This window comes from Cherax quadricarinatus, chromosome 59 (genome assembly GCF_038502225.1).
Source record: "Cherax quadricarinatus isolate ZL_2023a chromosome 59, ASM3850222v1, whole genome shotgun sequence".
Classification (NCBI taxonomy): Eukaryota; Metazoa; Arthropoda; class Malacostraca; order Decapoda; family Parastacidae; genus Cherax; species Cherax quadricarinatus.
In genome coordinates, this window is record NC_091350.1 from 10,474,162 (window position 1) to 10,494,587 (window position 20,426).

The window sequence follows — 20,426 nt, forward strand, 5'->3', positions numbered from 1 at the left end:
CAACAACCTGAATTTCAGCACCCATATCCAACACACAACCAAAAAAGTATCCAAAACGGTTGGGATCCTCTCCAAGATACGATACTACGTGCCGCAAAATGCCCTTCTCACACTATACCACTCACTTATTTATCCATACCTCACCTATGCTATTTGTGCTTGGGGATCAACTGCAGCAACACACCTAAAGCCAATAATAACCCAACAAAAAGCTGCAGTAAGAATAATTACTAAATCCCATCCCTGGCAACACACCCCCCCCACTCTTCATAGATCTAAACTTACTCCCTGTTCAGTACATCCACACTTACTACTGTGCAATCTACATCTACAGGACCTTAAACTCCAATATCAACCTTGACCTAAAACGCTTTCTTGATAGTTGTGACAGAACCCACAGGCATAACACCAGACACAAACATCTCTACGACATTCCCCGTGTCCGACTAAACCTTTACAAAAATTCAATGTATGTCAAAGGCCCTAAAATCTGGAACACCCTACCTGAGAACTCTAGAACTGCAGACACATTCATCACCTTCAAAACTACCATTAGAAAACACCTTATCTCCCTGATACACCCCATCAACTAACTACACGAATACCACCTGGTGGTTCACACTTACACTCACCCATTTGACCATAAACAGAAATATTAATCCCAATCTTAAAATAATGAATCCTATGATACTCCAATACTGAAACTATGTACTGTGCCAAAACAAAAGCATTCACATTGCTAAACTCACAAACTAGTATTTAGTCACTTAGCCATAATACCAACTTACCTCATAATTTGTAATATTTTAAAATAAAGAATTAAACTAAGTCTGCCCGAAATGCCTAGCCATGCTAGGCGTTCTAGTGGTACACTCTGTAATCATTATTTAACTACATGAAAACCACACAACAACCAAATTCTGTAAATTCAACATCATAATCTTTATAGAGAATAAACTTTGACTAAAAGTCCCAATGATGCCGGATTAGTGATGGCCAACCTGTATACGATTTGTGGATTAGATCTAAAAATATGTTTTCACAGTAGTAAACCGTGCCACTGGTTGTTTGCACTCTATTTTGTGGACATAATATTGGACCACATGGTGTTCACACACATCCAGGAAAATAAAGAGATTAGCCGAAGAGCCAGAAACGAATATGCACAGATAAGAAGAGAGGCTCAGTGACAATACGACAATGACATAACATCAAAAATCAAATCTGACCCAAACCTGTTGAATAGCCACATCAGAAGGAAAACAACAGTCAAGGACCAGGCAATCAGGCTGAGGAAGGAAGGTGGGGAGTTCACAAGAAATAATCAAGAAGTATGGGAGGAGCTCAACATGAGATTTAAAGAAGCAGTATTTACAGTGGAAACAGGAAGGATTCTAGGAATTCAGAACAAGGAGACACCAACAAGTGCTGGATGAAATACACACAACTGAGGAGGTGAAGAAACTGCTATGTGAACTTGATAGCTCAAAGGCAATGGGACTGGACATCTCTCCATAGGTCCTTAGAGAGGGAGCAGAGATGCTGTGCATGCCAATGACAAAAATCTTCAACACATCCATTGAAACTGGGCAACTACCTGAGGTTTGGAAGATGGTAAATGTAGTCTCAATTTTTAAGAAAGGAGACAGACATGAGGCATTAAACTACAGACCCGTGTCACTGAAATGTATAGTAAACAAAGTCATGGAGAAGATTGTCAAGAGGAGAGTGATGGAGCACCTAGAAAGACACAGGCTTATAAATGACAACCAGCATGTTTTCAGGGAAGGAAAATCCTGTGTCACAATCCTACTGGAGTTTTATGACAAGGCAACGAAAGTAAGACACGAGAGAGAGGGGTGGATAGGCTGCATTTTCTTGGACTGCAAGAAGGCCTTCGACACAGTTCTTCACAAGAGGTTAATGCAAAAGCTAGAGGATCAGACATGCATAACAGGAAAGGCACTGCAATGGATCAGAGAATATCTGACAAGGAGGCAACGAGTTATGGTACATGACATGGTGTCAGAGTGGGCGCCTGTGACAAGCGGGGTTCCACAGGGGTCAGTCCTGGGACCTGTGCTGTTTTTGAAATATGTGAATGACATAATGGAAGGGACAGACTCAGAAGTGTCCCTGTTTGTATATGATATAAAGTTAATGAGGAGAATTAAATCAGATGAGGATCAGGCAGGACTACAAAGAGACCTGGATAGGCTACAAGCCTGGTCCAGCAACTGGCTCCTTGAATTTAACCCCACCAAATGCAAAGTCATGAAGATTGGGGAAGGGCAAAGAAGACCACAGATGAAGTACAGTCTAGGTGGCCAAACCTCACTCAAGAAAAAGGATCTTGGGGTGAGTATAATACTGAGCACATCTCCTGAGGCACACATCAACCAGATAACTGCTGCAGCATGTGGGTGCCTGGAAAACCTAAGAATAGTGTTCCGATACCTCAGTAAGGAATTGTTCAAGGCTCTGTACACCATTTACGTCAGGCCCACACTAGAGTTATGCAGCACCAATTTGGAACCCGCACCTGGTCAAGCACGTCAAGAAATTAGAGAAAATGCAAAGGTTTGCAACAAGACTAGTCCCAGAGCTAAGGGGATTGTCCTATGAAGAAAGGTTAAGGGAAATCGGTCTGACGACACTTGAGGACAGGAGGGTTAGGGGAGACATGATAATGACATATAAAATACTGCTAGGAACTGACAAGGTGGACAAAGACAGGATGTTCCAGAGATGGGACACAGCAACAAAGGGTCACAATTTTAAGTTGAAGACTCTGATGAGTCAAAGAGATGTTAGGAAGTATTTCTTTAGTTATATGCTGTATAGCCCTTGTGGCTTAGCACTTCTTTTTTATTATAATAATAATTCTTTAGTCATAGAGTTGTCAGAAAGTGGAATAGCCTAGAAAGTAATGTAGTGGAGGCAGGAACCATACATAGTTTTAAGACGAAGTTTGATAAGGCTCATGGACCAGGGAGAGAAAGGACCTAGTAGCAATCAGTGAAGAGGTGGGGCCAGGAGCTATGAATCAACCCCTGTAACCACAAATAGGTGAGTACACACATATGAACTATATGAACCTGAAATCATAAATGTATGTAATTACCTATACAAATACAGTGGAACCTCGGCTTACGAGTGCCCCATCATAAGAGTTGTTCAGGATACGAGCAGTTGCTCGGTCAATTTTTTGTTTCTGGATATGAGCAAAAATTCAGGATGCGAGCTTCCACTTCAAACAAATTTTTTTTAGACCTCCAGATCTTACAAAAATAAAAGTGAATATATAATTATAGTTCATTTTTGTGATGTTTTACGTTGTTTTTACTGCTTAAGACTATAACTGCAACAGAAATAATAGCATTTCTTACAGTATAGTGTGGGTGCTGGTGTTTGTGGATGATTGTGAAGAGAGTGGAGAGTTATGTTGTGGTCCTACTGGGCTGAGGTGGATGGTAGAGGTTCTGGTACTGAAGTTGATGGTTGTGCTGGAGTGTGCATAAATTCTGTAATGGATTTCTGTTCTATTTTACTCTGCAGTACATTATACAACTGATGGTAAGGCATCAGCTGCTATAGACACCATTTCAAGGTCCTCTTCAGTGAAAAAGTCTAACTTTAAGTCATTCAGTAAGTCAGTCAAGTCAGTAAGTTAGTCAGTCAAGTCAGTAAGTCATTCAGTTAAATCAGTAAGTCAGGCTGTAAGTCAGTCAGTCAAGTCAGTAAGTCAGTCAGTCAAGTCAGTAAGTCAGTTAAGTCTGTAAGTCAGTCAAGTCAGTAGGTCAGTCAGTAGGTCAGTCAGTAGGTCAGTCAGTAGGTCAGTCAGTAGGTCAGTCAGTAGGTCAGTCTGTAAGTCAGTCAGTCAAGTCACTAAGTCAGTCAGTAAAGTCAGTAAGTGATTCAGTCAAGTCAGTAAGTCATTCAGTAACACTGGTATGACTACTGGGTGTTATGACTGCTTGGCAGATACAAGATATGGTAATTAAAAGATCAAAACACAATTCACAAACACAGCTAGCTTGTAGTGTCGGGGAATGGCAGGGGATGGCGGGAGATCTGCCCCGCTGACCCACAACAAGGCAGCCACTTGAGGTAGGGAATGGCCGCCACCACTTGCCATGTATTTTATTCATTCTAGAGTACATGTATATATCAGGTTTCTTTGCTATTTTTATTTTTTATTATGTCATATTAGATGAATTGTGATAGATAAATAAGCCATGGAGTTGATATTAGCGTCATATTCCTGCCTCCTGATAGCAGGAATTCTGCTGGAACAGATTGATCGCATTTCAATTAATTTAAATTAGGAAAACTGACTCAGCATACGAGCAGGTCAGGATACGAGCAAGGTCACAGAACGGATTAAGCTCACAAGCCGAGGTTCCACTGTATGTACAAGTTTATTTCAACATGATAAATTGCTTATTCTCCATGGGGAAGTGGAACAGAATTCTTCCTCCGTAAGCACTGTGTGTTGTAAAAGGTGAGTAAAATGCCGGGAGCAAGGGACTAGTAACTCCTTCTCCTGTATATATTACTAAATTTTAAAAGAGAAACTTTCATTTTTCTTTTTGGGTCACCCTGCCTCAGTGGGATACGGCCGGTTTGTTGAAAGAAGAAAAGAAATTGCTTATACAGAAATGGGTGATATTTAAGAGTATGCTGAAAGTCCATAGTTTTGCAGAGCATTTTGGGCTGGTAGGTACAAAAATACAGTGGACCCCCGGTTAACGATATTTTTTCACTCCAGAAGTATGTTCAGGTGCCAGTACTGACCGAATTTGTTCCCATAAGGAATATTGTGAAGTAGATTAGTCCATTTCAGACCCCCAAACATACAGGTACAAACGCACTTACATAAATACACTTACATAATTGGTCGCATTCGGAGGTAATCGTTATGCGGGGGTCCACTGTATAGTGAACCTCCGAGTTTCGTGAGTCCTGCACTTTGTGAATTTCGACTTTCGGCAGTTTTTTTCGTCAAAATATGGTGGACCCCCGCATACCGTTGGCATCACATAACGTTAAATCCGCATACCGATACATTTTATCGCTAAGATTTTGCCTCGCATACCACTAAAAAACCCGCTCATCGCTATTCGTCCAAGACGCATCTAATGTGTGGCCTGAGCCAGCCTCACATGTTCCGCCGGTAGCATTGTTTACCAGCCAGCCTCCGCGGTAACATCCAAGCATACAATCAGAACATTTCGTATTATTACAGTGTTTTTGGTGATTTTATCTGCAAAATAAGTGACCATGGGCCCCAAGAAAGCTTCTAGTGCCAACCCTACAGGAATAAGGGTGAGAATTACAATAGAGATGAAGAAAGAGATCATTGCTAAGTATGAAAGTGGAGTGCGTGTCTCCGAGCTGGCCAGGTTGTATAGTAAACCCCAATCAACCATCGCTACTATTGTGTCCAACAAAACGGCAATCAAGGAAGCTGTTCTTGCCAAAGGCTCAACTGTGTTTTCGAAACAGAGATCGCAAGTGATGGAAGATGTTGAGAGACTCTTATTGGTGTGGATAAATGAAAAACAGATAGCAGGAGATAGCATCTCTCAAGTGATCATAAGTGAAAAGGCTAGGAAGTTGCACGAGGATTTAATAAAAAAAATGCCTGCAACTAGTGATGATGTGAGTGAATTTAAGGCCAGCAAAGGTTGGTTTGAGAGATTTAAGAAGCGTAGTGGCATACATAGTGTGATAAGGCATGGTGAGGGGCACCCCAAACTTACCTGCCAGTGTTTTATAAAGTTTTTCTTCTTCTCTTTTTTAGTAAATGTATACAGGAGAAGGGGTTACTAGCCCATTGCTCCCGGCATTTTAGTCGCCTCATACGACACGCATGGCTTACGGAGGAAAGATTCTTTTCCACTTCCCCATGGACAATAGAAGAAATAAAAAAGAACAAGAGCTATTTAGAAAAAGGAGAAAAACCTAGATGTATGTATATATATATATATGCATGTGCGTGTCTGTGAAGTGTGACCAAAGTGTAAGTAGGAGTAGCAAGATATCCCTGTTATCTAGCGTGTTTATGAGACAGAAAAAGAAACCAGCAATCCTACCATCATGCAAAACAGTTACAGGTTTTTGTTTCACAGTCATCTGGCAGGACGGTAGTACTTCCCTGGGTGGTTGCTGTCTACCTTGAAGGAATTCAAGGAGTACATAGACAGTGAAGGACTGAAACCTAAACAAGTGTTTAATTGTGATGAAACAGGCCTGTTTTGGAAGAAAATGCCAAGCAGGACCTACATTACTCAGGAGGAAAAGGCACTCCCAGGACATAAGCCTATGAAAGACAGGCTTACTCTGTTGATGTGTTCCAATGCTAGTGGTGATTGCAAAGTGAAGCCTTTATTAGTGTATCACTCAGAAACTCCCAGAGCGTTCAGGCAAAAGAATATCCTCAAGGCTAATTTGTGTGTGCTGTGGAGGGCAAACAGTAAGGCATGGGTCACTAGGGACTTTTTCTATGACTGGTTACACCAAGCATTTGCCCCCAATGTGAAAGATTACCTAACTGAAAAGAAATTAAACCTTAAGTGCCTCCTGGTGTTAGACAATGCCCCTGGTCATCCTACAGACGTGGCAGAGTGACTTTATGGGGACATGAGCTTCATTAAGGTGAAGTTTTTGCCTCCTAATACCACTCCTCTCCTGCAGCCCATGGACCAGCAGGTTATTGCAAACTTCAAAAACTGTACACAAAAGCTCTGTTTGAAAGGTGCTTTGTAGTGACCTCAGAAACTCAATTGACTCTAAGAGAGTTTTGGAGAGAGCACTCTAATATCCTCAATTGTGTAAACCTTATAGGTAAGGCTTGGGAGGGAGTGACTAAGAGGACCTTGAACTCTGCTTGGAAGAAACTGTGGCCAGAATGTGTAGACCAAAGGGATTTTGAAGGGTTTGAGGCTAACCCTGGGAATCCTATGCCAGTTGGGGAATCCATTGTGGCATTGGGAAAGTCCTTGGGGTTGGAGGTTAGTGGGGATGATGTGGAAGAGTTGGTGGAGGAGGACAATGAAGAACTAACCACTGATGAGCTGCTAGATCAACTTCAACAGCAAGAGGCCAGACCTGAGGAAACTGCTTCGGAGGAGGGGAGAGAGACATTGAAGAAGTTGCCTACTTCAAAGATTAAGGAAATGTATGGAATGTGGCTTAAAGTGCAAACCTTTTTTGATGATAATCACCCTAACACAGCTATTGCAAGCCGTGCTGGTGACTATTACACTGACAATGTTGTGAAACACTTTAGGAAAGTCATAAAGGAACGGGAGGTACAGGCCTCTATGGACAGATATGTTGTGCGACAGAAGTCCAGTGACTCTGAAGCTGGTCCTAGTGGCATTAAAAGAAGAAGGGAAGTAACCCCGGAAAAGGACTTGACACCTCAAGTCTTAATGGAAGGGGATTCCCCTTCTAAACACTAAGACTCTCTCCTCCTCCCATCCCATCAATCATCACCAGATCTTCAATAAAGGTTAGTGTCATGTAACTGTGCATGTCTTTTTCAGTTTGTGTGTATTAAAATTAATATTTCATGTGGTAAAACATTTTTTTTTCATACTTTGGGGTGTCTTGCACGGATTAATTTGATTTCCATTATTTCTTATGGGGAAAATTCATTCGCATAACGATAATTTCGCATAACAATGAGCTCTCAGGAACGGATTAATATCGTTATGCGGGGGTCCACTGTACCTCACGTTTTGTGATTTGCCTCAAAATTCGGCAATCATATGGAATACGTATGTCCGAGCAACCTCCCAGCAGCTGTGTGCACACAAAGGCTCCCACACATACTATTCAGAGTCAGTGTGGCATTGTTTCTCAGAGAGTGACCATCACCCCATGAGTCCATATGATAAATTTCATAATAATCCATTGTTTTTTGTGTTTGCAACTGCTAAATAAGCCACCATGGGCCAAAAGAAAGCTCCTAGTGCCAGCCCTTTGGTAAAGAAGGCGAGAAACATGATAGAATTCAAGAAAGAACACACCAGCCAGGGTACTTCCCCACACAAACCAGCCAGGGTACTTCCCCACACAAACCAGCCAGGGTATTTCCCCACACACACCAGCCAGGGTACTTCCCCACACACACGATTTGATTTGTGTGGGACTTGAGCATGAGTGAACAGAATTATCAAAGCTTATTGCTTGGGGAGCATTGAAAATTGGGTTGGGCAAATATTCTGTTATTGGGATGGATTGTGAAGGACCTGCCTAGTATGAGCCAATAGGTCTGCTGCAGTGTTCCTGCTTTCTTATGTTCTTATGTACACCAGGCAGGGTACTTCCCCACACACACCAGCAAGGGTACTTCCCCATACGAGCCAGGGTACTTCCCCACACAAACCAGCCAGGGTACTTCCCCACACAAACCAGCCAGGGTACTTCCCAACACACATGATTTGATTTGAGTGGGACTTGCACATGAGTGAATAAAATTACTGAAGTCTATTGCTTGGGAAGCATTGAAAACTGGGTTGGGCAAATATTCTGTTAGTGGGATGGTTTGTGAAGGACCTGCCTAGTATGGGCCAACAGGCCTGCTGCAGTGTTCTTGCTTTCTTATGTTCTTATGTACAACAGATGAGGAAACTGCTTCAGAGGAGGAGGAAGAGAGAAGGAAGAAGGTGCCTTCTTCAAAGATTAAGGACATTTGTGCAAAGTGGCATGAGGTGCAAACATTTGTGGAGGAACATCACCCTAACCTTCTTCCCTCCTCCCGTCTTCCATACACCAACAAGAGTCTTCAATAAACGTAATTGTGGTGTTATTATTGTTTTATACTTGATTTCTCATTATTTTCTGTATGTAAATCTATATTTAATCTATAAAAAAAAAAATTTTTGTTAATACTTTTGGGTGTCTGGAATGGATTAATTGGATTTACATTATTTCTTATGGGGAAAATGGTTTCGAAATTCATGAATTTCGACTTTTGGCAGACTCTCTGGAACGGATGAATCACGAAATTTGGGGGTCCACTGTAGAGCTATGCTCATGGTGTCACACCTTCAATTATCCGACATACTTTTTTTTTTTATTTCCAGTAGTTAAAGCACTTACTACATCTTCTCACTCATTTCACTGATCTACCACTGTGCTTGTGAAGACAAATTTTATAATATGACTCCACTTTCCTTAATTTACAGCTATGACCCCTTGTTATCCTTCTTGCAGGGATGGAAAGAGGTGATTGCAGTTAAAATCTTCAACTCAAATTAGACCTTCTAGCAAGGTTTCACTACTTTCAGAAGAAACTCACAATATTATAACAACATAATTCACAATTCCTTTCAGAAGTACAAATCTCAAAATTGTAAATTTCAGAAAGGGTAAAAACCATCCGAGAGTTCCCCTTCCAAAACCATTTTTCATGCAGCTCACAGGTGGTGCCACCACCTGGAGACAATGTGTAAAAATGCAAAGCTGAAAGAGAATTTCTGGTATAATATAAATGTAGTAAATTTCAACCAAAAGCATCAGGCAATTTATGAATGAATGTATAAATAAATAGCCCAAAATGCTCCATGCATGCTAATGGCTTTCTTTGTGTTTAACAATATTTTATTACATGTAAACTACACATTGTACAAAATAATAAGAATTTTGATTTTGATGGATAGCTGAACAGATGTAGATATGTGAAACTCATTGTCATTGTTAGCTGAAGAGAATCCAGTCTGACTTACTGCCAAGGTAAAGGAATGACTTTATGGGTTTGAATCTGCAGCTGGCCTAAGATAAATATTTGTATGTAATATCACCAGCAATCCTACTATCATGGAAAACAATTACAGGCTTTTGTTTTACACTCACCTTGGCAAGACGGTAGTACCTCCCTGGGTGGTTGCTGTCTGCCAACCTACTACCTATGAAGCAAGTGATTTTTTTTTTTCAACAAGTCGGCCGTCTCCCACCGAGGCAGGGTGACCCAAAAAAGAAAGAAAATCTCCAAAAAGAAAATACTTTCATCATCATTCAACACTTTCACCACACTCACACATTATTACTGCAAAAACAGTGATAATGTGTGAGTGTGGTGAAAGTGTTGAATGATGATGAAAGTATTTTCTTTTGGGGGATTTTCTTTCTTTTTTGGGTCACCCTGCCTCGGTGGGAGACGGCCGACTTGTTGAAAAAAAAAAAAAATCACTTGCTTCATAGGTAGTAGGTTGGCAGACAGCAACCACCCAGGGAGGTACTACCGTCCTGCCAAGGTGAGTGTAAAACAAAAGCCTGTAATTGTTTTCCATGATAGTAGGATTGCTGGTGTCTTTTTTCTGTCTCATAAACATGCAAGATTTCAGGTATGTCTTGCTACTTCTACTGATACTTAGGTCACACTACACATGCATATACAAGCATACATATACACACCCCTCTGGGTTTTCTTCTATTTTCTTACTAGTTCTTGTTCTTGTTTATTTCCTCTTCTCTCTATGGAGAAGTGGAACGGAATTCGTTCTCCGTAAGCCATGCGTGTTGTAAGAGGCGACTAAAATGCCGGGAGCCAGGGGCTAGTAACCCCTTCTCCTGTATACATGGGTTATTTTACCTTGTTTTTTGCTCAAATCAATTGACAAGAAACACGATGAGAAAAAGTACAGATTAGGCCTCATTTTCAAAGAAATAGTAAAGGGATACTCTGCAACTTTCTCCAGTTAGGTTAAGTAAGATTGTCAGGAAACAGGGGAAATGTTTCCTGATGTGGGTCTTAGTCATATGATGACCCACAGTTGGAGCTTTTGGCCATCTGACCAAGGCCTTCCACTAGCTTACCAGTCCACCCCTTGAAAAATTAAGGTTATGAGTATAACTATTCTTCCTCCTTTAACAGTATTATCAGAAAATCCAAACAAAACTGCAGTTTGTGTAACTGTGTCTTCTAAGTTTATGGTAATTAAGCTTGAGTAGGAGTATGCTGTGGTCAACTGTATCAAAGGCCTTTCAGACAACAATAGGATACTCATTTCTTTCAAGTGCTGAATAAACAGTGTCGAGTACGTATTATTATTATTTCAGCATTAGTGTTTTTAAGTCTGCACCCAAATTATGAAAAATGGTACCATACTTAATTAGGTACATGTACAGTTGCTTCGGGATCAGTTTCTCAAATATTATGATAGTACTGGAAATCAGAGATTGGTCTGTAGTTATTAATATCCGTTGAATAATGACCTCTGTGCATGGTTATTATCTTGGCTCTCTTGAGAACATCCCAAATATTCGTCCCTCAAATGATTTGTTGAAAAGCATTGCAACAGCTGGAGATAATACTTGTGTAACTTTTTTAATATTATTATTGGTATCTCAATTGCATTACTATAAGTATTTACAGGTGATTTTATTGTTAAAGCTATTTTTGCCAGGTAAAATGAATTAACCCTTTACCAGGCCATGCCCTTTACCAGGCCACCAGCCAGATAGCTACTGCTGTTGGTTTGAGCTTGAGGAATATTATTTGCAATGATGTTAAGGTTGTTTACGGTACTGATAATAGAAAGGAGGTGTTCCTTTGTTTTAGAGAAAGTTATCTGTTTCTTAAAATTTTCTTAAACGTAGAATTTAAAAGAGCATTCTCAATATTTGTATCATATCTCCTTTGGAATTATGTCTAACAGAACAGTACAGTAATGAATGAAAGCAAGTCCCCCCAAATGTAAAATCTGACAGAATTCAACCGCTTACCAACAATGACCTTAATGGCTTGAGAATGAACTCCTGCCTCGTTGGAAGCTTCACAGACATATGTGCCAGCATGTTGTCTCTCTATGGAATGAAAGGCAAGAAGGACTTGGCGGTATCCTCGGTAGGCGAATCCAAGGGCTCCTGTAACCAACTGATGATCCTGGAAAAAAAAATACACACATACTAAGCACTTTTCAACATTGCAGTATCTGACATAATTCATGTGGAAATAATTCAAATTTTTGAAGCATTTGTATTATGATGTGATTTGAGAAAAGTTATCTTCTGCAATATTTTGCAGATCTAATCAAGCAAGTGAAGTAAGACTTATGCATGCACTATAAAATACGGTGATCCCTCAGTATATACAGCAGGGCCCCGCTTTACGGCGTTTCACTTTACGATGTTCCGCTAATACGGTCATTTCAAATTATGACCAAAACTCGCTATACGGCTCCCCCCACCTGACTTTCTAATACGGTCACCGCGCCCCACCTTGTTTGTTTACATTCTTCGTGAGCTCAGTAAGCACTAAGTCTCTCCATTTTGTCTGGAAACTCCAAAATTTCAAATGTTTTTAAAAGTTATTTCATATTTTATATATACTCTGATAATTATACTTATGTATACCTGTACTTAAATAAACTTACACACTGTGCTGGCGTGCAGGTACACATTAAAATCAGTAAGAGTGTCTTATGTCTCCAGATGTCATATTAGTAATGATAATAATAATCATCGAGTCTCATTTAAATGTCGTATATTACGTTAAATACACATTTTCATTAATCCATCTATGATATTTTTTCAAAATTATATAATAAACACGATACATAACATAAAAAGATGATAAATACACCCCACAATAGAATAAATAAACATAAATATGAGATGTGGTAGCAGACGACTTGCACAAGTGACGCCATATTAGAAATGCTAATAATAATAATAATAATAATGATCACCGAGTCTCATTAAATGTTGTATATTACGTTAATATACACATTTTCATTAATCCATCCATGATATTTTTTTCAAAATTATATAATAAACGCGATACATAACATAAAAAGATGATAAATACACCCTACAATAGAATAAATAAACATAAATATGAGATGTGGTAGCCAGATAACTTGTACAAGTGATGCCAAGAATAACATTTTCTCTAATCTAACATAAGAGAAAATGTGTTACTGGGGGTAACTGTAGAAAATTATTCCTTTCGTATGTATGTAAGTAAGTTTATTCAGGTATACACAAATACAGTTACATAGATTATCATACATAACAAAAGTTCCTCGGGTCAGCTCACTGACAGTGATAAGGAAATGTGTAGAATTTTTAACACATACTTCCTCTCAGTTTTTACACAGGAGGACACCAGCGATATTCCAGTAATGATAAATTATGTAGAACAGGATGATAATAAACTGTGCACGATTAGGGTCACAAGTGACATGGTCCTTAGGCAAATTGATAAATTAAAACGTAACAAATCCCCAGGCCCTGATGAACTGTATGCAAGGGTTCTAAAGGAATGTAAAGAGGAGCTTAGCACACCTTTGGCTAATCTTTTCAACATATCACTACAAACTGGCATGGTGCCAGATAAGTGGAAAATGGCAAATGTGATACCTATTTTCAAAACAGGTGACAGGTCCTTAGCTTCGAACTATAGACCAATAAGCCTAACCTCCATAGTGGGAAAATTTATGGAATCAATAATTGCTGAGGCAGTTCGTAGCCACCTTGAAAAGCATAAATTAATCAACGAATCTCAGCATGGTTTTACAAAGGGGCGTTCCTGCCTTACGAATTTATTAACTTTTTTCATTAAGATATTTGAGGAGGTAGATCATGGTAATGAATATGATATTGTGTATATGGACTTCAGTAAGGCTTTTGACAGGGTCCCACATCAGAGACTATTGAGGAAAATTAAGGCCCATGGAATAGGAGGAGAAATTTTTTCCTGGATAGAGGCATGGTTGACAAATAGGCAGCAGAGAGTTTGCATAAATGGGGAGAAATCAGAGTGGGGAAGCGTCACGAGCGGTGTTCCACAGGGGTCAGTGTTGGGCCCCCTGCTGTTCACAATCTACATAAACGACATAGATGAGGGCATAAAGAGCGACATCGGCAAGTTTGCCGATGACACCAAAATAGGCCGTCGAATTCATTCTGACGAGGACATTCGAGCACTCCAGGAAGATTTGAATAGACTGATGCAGTGGTTGGAGAAGTGGCAGATGCAGTTTAATATAGACAAATGCAAAGTTCTAAATGTTGGACAGGACAATAACCATGCCACATATAAACTAAATAATGTAGATCTTAATATTACGGATTGCGAAAAAGATTTAGGAGTTCTGGTTAGCAGTAATCTGAAACCAAGACAACAGTGCATAAGTGTTCGCAAAAAAGCTAATAAAATCCTTGGCTTCATATCAAGAAGCATAAATAATAGGAGTCCTCAGGTTGTTCTTCAACTCTATACATCCTTGGTTAGGCCTCATTTAGATTATGCTGCACAGTTTTGGTCACCGTATTACAGAATGGATATAAATTCTCTGGAAAATGTACAAAGGAGGATGACAAAGTTGATCCCATGTATCAGAAACCTTCCCAATGAGGATAGACTAAGGGCCCTGAATCTGCACTCTCTAGAAAGACGTAGAATTAGGGGTGATATGATTGAGGTGTATAAATGGAAGACAGGAATAAATAAACGGGATGTAAATAGTGTGCTGAAAATATCTAGCCTAGACAGGACTCGCAGCAATGGTTTTAAGTTGGAAAAATTCAGATTCAGGAAGGATATAGGAAAGTACTGGTTTGGTAATAGAGTTGTGGATGAGTGGAACAAACTCCCGAGTACAGTTATAGAGGCCAGAACGTTGTGTAGCTTTAAAAATAGGTTGGATAAATACATGAGTGGATGTGGGTGGGTGTGAGTTGGACCTGATAGCTTGAGCTACCAGGTCGGTTGCCGTGTTCCTCCCTTAAGTCAATGTGACCTGACCTGACTAGGTTGGGTGCATTGGCTTAAGCCGGTAGGAGACTTGGACCTGCCTCGCATGGGCCAGTAGGCCTTCTGCAGTGTTCCTTCGTTCTTATGTTCTTAACAACTTATGTGTAGAGAACCTAGGATAACCCAAAAAAGTCAGAGTGACTTATTTCCATTGCCTTCACTCAGAGCATCATTTCTTCTCAAAATGATGTTACATGAGAATGGGAGTGTTCTTCTTTATTTATTCTACCGTATCAATGTAGAGACAACCTGTACACAATGTAACTTGTACACAAACCAGACGTGTACACTTCGTTTACAAAACTTACGTTCGCCTGGTTTGTTTACATAACTCTGCGCCTGTCCTCTCTCATGCACTCATTCTTTCTCTCTCTCATTTATTCATTTTATCTCATTTACTTACTCCTGACCCTACATTAAGACTACAAATATTTTAAGGTAAGTAATGAGTGAACTGTATATACATTTTATCGCTCTGGGATGCTTAAATATCATGGAATATATGTGTGGGTGGGTTGGCCTGGTATGGTAGCCCGGCTGACTACCATACATACCACACTTGATTTTTTACAATAAATACTACTCATCTCACCCTATATTTTAAGGTGAGTAATGAGTGAACTGTATATACATTTTATCACTCTGGGATGCTTAAATATCATAGAATTGTATGTGTGGGTGGGGTGGCCTGGTATGGTAGCCTGGCTGACTACCATACATACCACACTTGATTTCTTACAATAAATACTACTTGTCTCACCCTAGATTAAGACTATAAATATTTTAAGGTAAGTAATGAGTGCACTATGTGTGTATTGTACTTTTTTATTGTTTTTTGATGTCTGGTTCTATTGCTAACTTAATATATGTTAGTGTAAACTTGTTATCTAGTGTTTGTATGCATTTGTAAGTGGAAAAAAAGGGTGTTCCACTTTACGGCAGTTTCCGCTTTACGGTGATAGCCTGGAACCTAACCAGCCGTATAAGTGGGGCCTTCCTGTATTTTTATAACTTAATTTCAAATAATGGCCAATAACAATCTTGAACCTTTCTCTTACTAGTAACCTGCTCATGCTTATGAATTAACCACAATCTTTTCCCCTCAGTTAGTGACCATGAACAACAATAAATGAAAGATATTATCACAGATTGTTTTACAGTCTCTTTCTAAATATTGCTCTAAATTGGAGCGAAACAGAATAACTTCAAGAGTGTATCAGTCTGTAGTGGAAGGAAGGCGGGGTAGGGGTCGGCCTAGGAAAGGTTGGGGGGAGGGGGTAAAGGAGGTTTTGTGTGCGAGGGGCTTGGACTTCCAGCAGGCATGCGTGAGCGTGTTTGATAGGAGTGAATGGAGACAAATGGTTTTTAATACTTGACGTGCTGTTGGAGTGTGAGCAAAGTAACATTTATGAAGGGGTTCAGGGAAACCGGCAGGCCGGACTTGAGTCCTGGAGATGGGAAGTACAGTGCCTGCACTCTGAAGGAGGGGTGTTAATGTTGCAGTTTAAAAACTGTAGTGTAAAGCACCCTTCTGGCAAGACAGTGATGGAGTGAATGATGGTGAAAGTTTTTCTTTTTCGGGCCACCCTGCCTTGGTGGGAATCGGCCAGTGTGATAATAATAAAAAAAATAATAAAAAAAGAATTAATGTAAACACTATTAATCCGTTTCAGACACTCAAAAATATTAACAAAAAATACATTTTTCTAAAGATTAACTATAGTTTTACATACACAAAACAATGAGGACTAAATAAAATAAATAAATAAGTGAACATTTAAATCACTATTACATACTTTCTATTGAAGACTCTTGTTGGCTTATGGAAGATGGAGGAGAGGGAGGAAAGTATTGTTTGGAGGACAAAATACTCCTTCAATATTATGCTAATATCAACTCTACAGCTTATTTATCTATCATATTTCATCTAATATGACATAATAAACAATATTAATAACATAGAAACATGATATATACTCTCGAATGAATAAAATATGTCATTATGTATGTCACGAGTGGTGGTGGTGTGTCATTGCTGGGTTTATAAGGGTTAGAGATAATAAACTGTACATATTAGTGGTAGGGTGGCAGCAGCAAAAAGCCACTATTCACACAAACTATGTACGTAATTTATAAATAAGAAATATTTATACTTTAGTTTATAAATAAGAAATATTGACACTTACTGTACCTTGGAGGAGATGCTGGCATTGGTTTAGGGTGATGGAAGATAGGCAGGGCAGCGTATATTGTCAGTGGCCTTACATACCTCTTAACAACATTGGAGGACTCAGTTTCGTGTTGTCCTTTTTCTATCACTTAATCACTTAATTTACTTGCTACACTGTTAATGCTACACTTTATCGCTGGCTAGCACTATAGCCTTTATCGACTCCTGCTGCTTTAGTATCGTACATATAGTAGAATCGCTGAAGAAGGCACATTCTTCCCTCTCTCTCCCTCCTTCACTCTCATACTTTTTAGCAACTTCTTTCTTAAATTTCATTGTGATCCTCACATTCTTTACCAAAGGAACTTTCTTTGGGGCCATGGTTGCTTATTTCGCAGTTGCACTCAATCAATAACCACAAAAAACAATGGATTATAGAGAAATGTTTGGATGAATGAGCAGAAGTTTCCTCACTAGCCCAGAGACACTGCCAGATTTAATCACGAGACACACGAGCAGCTGGCGGGCAGCTGAGGGACGCGTCCAATACGGCCAATAAGCAAAATAATGGCTGATAACCGGAAGCCGAAAAACCGGCCGATAACCGAGCTGGTCAATAACCAGAATGGCCGATAACCAAGGGTCCACTGTAGTTCATTTCCATTTGAGAGTCATACATCAAGCAAATGGAAAATAGACACTTAGCTAAATTTTTAACATCTATTTAAATGTTAATCTAATCTGGTTTATGTTAACATTCATAAGAAAAATAACAAACAAAAAGATTTTGGCATGGGAATTGCAATGGGAATATCTTGAATGGAAATCCTCTGTTTCCTTCTTGAAAGCTAATTTCATTCCCTAAGAATTTTTTTTTTTAGGGGCTATTTTACCATGAAAATACAATCATAAATGTAGGGGGAGGGGGGAGAGGAGGCATAAGCTACTTAGTCACAAGCTGGTGGTTGCTTGTACTATACCAACCTTAGCTAAGTAGCATTAAGTGTGGTTGCTGCATGATTACATGAATGAAGACAGGACTGTTTCAGCTTGCTACTAAGTTCTAATGCATCAGGTGATTTTAAGCGCATGCTGATACATATTTATCACTCTCAGAAGTCCAATCTTTGAAAGGTAAACACAAAACAACTTTGCCTGTTATTTGGCAGTCTAACAACACAGTGTGGATGAGTGAAGCCTTGTTTATTGACTAGCTCAAGAATTAGAATATTCCTTCAGTCAAGATGTACCTGCACAGAAAGAGCTTTTTATTCAAGACTCTCCTCACTCTCCCCTTATGGGTTCAGTGCTTGGTTATGATTATAATAATAATACTAATCTCCTCACTCTTGATATTTCTTATAGCCATCCTCAACTTTGGACTCAAATATAAAAGTTGCTTTCACCAACAAATGTGACAGCTTGGATACAGCCACTGGATCAAGGAGTGATTAAGACATTTAAGTGCCAATACACACTAAAGGTGGTGCAGAAATCCCTCAGAGCAATGAAAAACCATGCAGACAGTGGAGTGTCAGAGTTACGGCACTCCAGTGTCAACAATAAATACAGGCTGGAGGAAATTGTGGCCTAGTGTGGTGAATAATTTCTCATTATTTTTCCCTCAATAGAAGTCAGGTCCAGGAAATTGTGGCTTTGGCGTGAAGAGTGCCAGGTGAGGGATTTGAAGACATTCTGGCAGATGTACATGAACTCTTTGAAGAACAAACTGCAGAAGGAAAGATGGAGGAGCTCTTTTCCTAAACAGAAGGGAGGCAGATAACAGGAGATGAGGTAGAAAAACCTGGAGATAAAGTCTGTAAAGTAGCAGATTTTTACATTGAAGAGGACCCTGACTCAGCTAGAAGCACTGCTCTGAAATGGGCTCTGGGGCATGCAATTATGCTTTATTCTTACCTGTATAAATTAGCACAAGGTAAATCACACCAGAGATGCTCTATAAAATACCTGAGTGTTTCAGCATATCCGTCATCTACTGACAACTCTGCATCAAAATTAGCTTAAGAACCACAGTCATCCACTATGAACACAGTCATCCACTAGAACATTGAGAAGAGATATATGCAGTACCTTGAGCCAGCGGTAAGCAATAGGGTCATCACCAACATCTAAACTGCAATCCAGTACAGCTCCAGTCTGGCCTTCAGTTACCCGTAACACACTCTGTTTGGAGCTCAGGCGTGGTGGCACTGAAAACCATGAAGAAATAATAAGCAAGTCACAGTAAATCTTCCCGTATAAAATCCAGCTGCATCACATTTTATTCCATAAGTAAGAGCTTTCTAAATTTTAAAGTACATTTATGTAAATGCTCAGTGAACACTGAGCATCATAGGGTAACTAAGATTTGTTTGCCATTTATCACAAATGAAAGTTTACAAAACTTAGATCCCAAATAACAGATAGATGCTGTACAGTCGACTCTCATAAAGCTCCTCTATACAGTGTGATTTTTTTTGTAAATACAGTTGGACAAGTACATCCAAAATTTAACAGCATGTGGAATGGGTTTCATAGTACATATGTGCTAATCAATTTAAATGTACTTTTTCAATCTCATTCACAAAAATAATCACACTATACAGAGATGATTTATTTATATTATAATACATATTCAGTGGTAAGCAAACATAAAAACATACATAATACATAATAATAATGTATAATCACAAAGACTATGTTACACAAGAAACCAATACGTATAAATCATTTAAAAAGCATTTAAATTTCATGACATTCTAATTACACCAATTCAAAAATTTAACTTCAGTAAAGTGGAGTTATTCTTAAAAAAAAAATGTAATGTCAACATTCTCAGTGCTGAGTTATTATAGAAAAACTTATAGAAAGTAATATTTGACTAACACATTGTAGACAAGGTGTTGCTGGGGCCCAAAAACAGAACTAGAAGGGCACAGGCACCAAGCCCCACTAACACATTGCCTGCCATCCCTCCCACACCAGCTGGGATGGTCTTTTCTCTCACACCCACACCAGCTGGGATGGTCTTCCCTCTCACACCAACACCAGCTGGGATGGTCTTCCCTCTTGCACCCACACCACCTGGGATGGCCTTTCTTGCTCCTTCTCTCACCACCACCTGAAAAATGGAACAATATTTTTCAATTTTCTCAGAAATTGGAAACAGATAACAATTTGCAACACACTGGCTGTCTCCGACCAAAGTATCATGACCCAAAAAGAGGAAACACATTCTGAGCTACTTATTGCATAAATATTTTCAGTTTAACTGGGTTTATTCCCAGTTCCGAGTCTCTTAGCCCTTTGTCATTCTTATAGCCCTAAAGGGCCTCATTTTTATCATTCCAAGAGCCCTATCATAGAGCATAAAATAAATTACGGTGCCTCTAGTTAATAGTAGAAATGTTTTTCTTCCTCAGGAGTCCAGTCAGACTCATAACTCCTTTCTGAGAGAGCTTAGGAGGCCAGATAGACTATGGT

General features: G+C 39.5%; 1 protein-coding gene across 3 annotated transcripts in view; it reads right to left on the bottom strand.

Moving 5' to 3' along the window:
- Positions 1-20,426, bottom strand: part of LOC128698798 (uncharacterized) — a 187,977-nt gene that overhangs the window by 70,635 nt on the left and 96,916 nt on the right. For all 3 annotated transcript variants that reach the window (XM_070097716.1, XM_070097715.1, XM_070097714.1), the window contains 3 exons: positions 19,830-20,064; positions 19,035-19,153; positions 11,740-11,899 (listed from right to left, as the gene is read on the bottom strand). In XM_070097716.1, coding sequence (XP_069953817.1) covers positions 11,740-11,899; positions 19,035-19,153; positions 19,830-19,914 — 364 coding nt within the window. In that variant the 5' untranslated portion in view covers positions 19,915-20,064. The remainder of the gene's footprint in view (positions 1-11,739; positions 11,900-19,034; positions 19,154-19,829; positions 20,065-20,426) is intronic.